The sequence below is a fragment of the Triticum dicoccoides genome, chromosome 5A (assembly GCF_002162155.2).
Source record: "Triticum dicoccoides isolate Atlit2015 ecotype Zavitan chromosome 5A, WEW_v2.0, whole genome shotgun sequence".
NCBI classification, from domain to species: Eukaryota; Viridiplantae; Streptophyta; class Magnoliopsida; order Poales; family Poaceae; genus Triticum; species Triticum dicoccoides.
The window spans coordinates 252,012,046-252,015,436 of record NC_041388.1 but is presented as its reverse complement, the minus strand read 5'-3'; the positions used below and the strand labels follow the sequence as shown (position 1 = coordinate 252,015,436).

At 47.7% G+C, this 3,391-nt stretch overlaps 1 protein-coding gene across 1 annotated transcript in view; it reads left to right on the top strand.

Annotated features, from left to right (window-relative positions):
• The first annotated feature begins 1,887 nt into the window (after positions 1-1,887).
• Positions 1,888-3,391, top strand: part of LOC119300843 — a 4,676-nt gene continuing 3,172 nt past the window's right edge. The window contains exon 1 of the mRNA XM_037577728.1: positions 1,888-2,207. Coding sequence (XP_037433625.1) covers positions 2,126-2,207 — 82 coding nt within the window. The 5' untranslated portion in view covers positions 1,888-2,125. The remainder of the gene's footprint in view (positions 2,208-3,391) is intronic.

Below are 3,391 nucleotides of genomic sequence, written 5' to 3'. Positions count from 1 at the left end.
GCATCGGCAGGCCAAATAAACTGGTCCACCACGTCCGTGATGATCGGTACAGTGGCCATCGCTTGGCACAGGTTGGCTACCTGGATGTGAGCCATGAAGGAGAGCTCACCTTGCACATCAAGAGTCCACGCATTGTTCACCATCGCCTGCATCACGGTTCTCCTATTTTTGTCGCGAGTCCCAACCAAAGCAGCGATCAGCGGGGCGATCTCGCCGACCGTAAATCCATGTATCCACCTGTCCTTCCAAAAGTAGACCCTTTCTCCATTGCCCACGACGATCTTGATCATGCTATTGAACACCATGGTGGCCTCGTCATCCTTGGCCATCCTAATACCTTGCCATGGCCTCTCGCGATCAATGCGGTTCAACCATTCCCATCTCACTCTCAAGGCCAGCGCTTGCTTCCTAATATTCTTTATCCCGAGGCCACCATATCTCGTTGGGAAACAAACGGTGTCCCATGCCACTAGGCACTGGCCTCCGTTCAATTTTTCCTTGCCTGCCCAAAAAAACGATCTCAAACACTTTTCGATCTCCTCGAGCACCCATTCTGGTGCCTTGAGGACCATAAGTTGATGGATCGGTCTCGCCGCTAGCACCGACTTCACTAAGACGAGACGCCCAGATTTCTGCATGAGGCCTCGCTGCCAGGCCGAGAGTAGCTTCTTGGTTTGGTCAAGCAAAGGTTGCCAATCAGCACGTGTCAGCTTCCGAATTGCCAGTTGAATTCCTAAGTACTTGCACGGGAAGTTTCCCATCTCACATTGCAGCAGGTCAGTCACTCGAAGTCTGTCCTCCTCTGCGCAGCGAGGCCTCATGCAGAAATCTGGGCGTCTCGTCTTAGTGAAGTCGGTGCTAGCGGCGAGACCGATCCATCAACTTATGGTCCTCAAGGCACCAGAATGGGTGTTTGAGGAGATCGAAAAGTGTTTGAGATCGTTTTTATGGGCAGGCAAGGAAAAATCGAACGGAGGCCAGTGCCTAGTGGCATGGGACACCGTTTGTCGCCCAACGAGATATGGTGGCCTCGGGATAAAGAATATTAGGAAGCAAGCGCTGGCCCTGAGAGTGAGATGGGAATGGTTGAACCGCGTTGATCGCGAGAGGCCATGGCAAGGTATTAGGATGGCCAAGGATGACGAGGCCACCATGGTGTTCAATAGCATGATCAAGATCGTCGTGGGCAATGGAGAAAGGGTCTACTTTTGGAAGGACAGGTGGATACATGGATTTACGGTCGGTAAGATCGCCCCGCTGATCGCTGCTTTGGTTGGGACTCGCGACAAAAATAGGAGAACCGTGATGCAGGCGATGGTGAACAAACTCAGGCCTTCTTTGGTTCATAGGATAGGAATTTTATAGGAATAGGAAAATCATAGGAAGTGTGATGACATGCATGTCAATTTCTATAGAGAAAGATATGCCATTTGATGCATAGGATAGGATTTTTCCATTGAGTCTAGGTTAATGTTTTTCCCCTCCAAAACGTGAAGGATGGATTCCTATCCTACATAGGAATAGGAATCCATTCTTACAAAATAAAGGGCTTCAAAGGAATTTTTCCTTTGCAAATCCTATCCTATAGAATTCCTACAAAAATCCTACAAACCAAAGGAGGCCTAATGTTTTTTCCCCTTTAAAACGTGAAAGATTAATTTCTATCCTACATAGGAATAGGAATGCATTCCTACAAACCAAAGGGTTTCAAAGGCCTTTGCAAATCCTATCTATAGAATTCTTACAAAAATCCTAGGCATGAAGTACCCGAGCCGGCCCATTTCCATGCTCGGTGGTGTTTCTATTTCCTTCCTCTCCCACCCACCTGCCATTTACGGTTGTCTCAAAAAAAAAACCTGCCATTTACGGTCGGTCCCTGCCTCGCTCCCTCCCTCCCTCGTGCTCCTCCCCTTCCCCTCCTCCCGCCTCCACGCCAGTCTTTATAACCCCCGCACCCGGGCAGGCGCCCCCCCTCCCCAATCAGACGGCGCGGCGATTGTCCTCACGGCGAGCTATCTAGGTCACGAGGAATCCATTCCCGACTGCCGTTAGGCTGCCCGGCTGGCTTGCTGCCGCCGACAGCCTTGGCGAATCGCGGTCCTGATAGGCGCCCCTCCTCCCGGCGATGGGGGGTCGCAGTCGGCGATGGCCGACGAAGCGCCACCAGGACGCCTCTTGGAACCCTCGCCCCCCGCCCCCGTATTCCGGTACGAACGGCAACCGGTTGTTTGCTCTCCACCCGTCCGTCCCCCCTCCCACTCTCTCTGTTTCTCATCTTTGTTTGTGCGGCCCGATTAAGATTACATTGCAATCTGTTAGGGTTCTATTATATCGGGCCAGAACCTCGCCGATCTAGACATCTTGTTCTTGATTCAGACTTATAGTGTGCTTGAAAAAGATTCAATTCGCGCCATCCTTGCGGACGACACACATAACTCATGTAGATGCTGAAGTGTTCTCCAGCCGGTTCAGGCTTTAAACTAGAGTTCCTGGTGCATTATCCCATTATCTATGTATAAGGCTAGGCTTTACATTAGTTTAAATTGTTCTTAGTTCTTACCATTGGAAAAAGGTTGTGCCGGAATGCCAGAAAAATGCTAGCTTTGTTTGACTAACCCATCTATTGGGAACAGCCCTTCCTAGTTTCATTGGGAAGGTATTGCAGTTGCAAGGTGTAGATTATGTATCTACAACAATACAGTTGGGTAATGTTTTAGCTGCAGCCTGCTCCCTGAAAAATAGGTTTCGAGTCTTGCTGAGGTAGTGTCAATATGACAAAATGCTGTCTTTCCGGGAGCAATGTTCAAAAAAGCGGAAAGTGTAAGCGAAGCGGAAGGCCACAGCTTAGAGCAATGAGCGCTTAAGCGCAGCTTAATCGCACTAAAGCGTTTTTTGAAATTGGCTAGAATTTGACAGATTTTGAATAATATATACATGTAAATAGGAAGCATGTCACATGGGTAGTTGAAATAGCATCTGAAATATAGTTCACACAATAGCAAATACATATCAGGTTCGCATAGCAAGCAAAATACCAACGAAAATGCAGTTCAGTGCAAATAGACATAACCTAACAGAGATCATGTGGACAAAATTTTGGCAAAATATGAAGTAAATAGTTCTTAAACTGAGCCTAATAATAAGATAAATGGCATATTGCCATTATTGCGCAAGCAGACCAGCAGAAGTAGTACAAAATAGCCAAATTTGGTCAAATTAAAAAAAAACGCTTAATCTACATCTTAGGGCAAAAGCGAAGCGCTTTGCCATCGCTCAGTGCTTAAGCGTCGCTTAAAAACGCTTTCTTGAACGCTGTCCGGGAGACACGTGCATTGAAGTGATAACTATTATAGTTTGCATGGTCTTTCGCTAATATAGAAAATTTAAAACG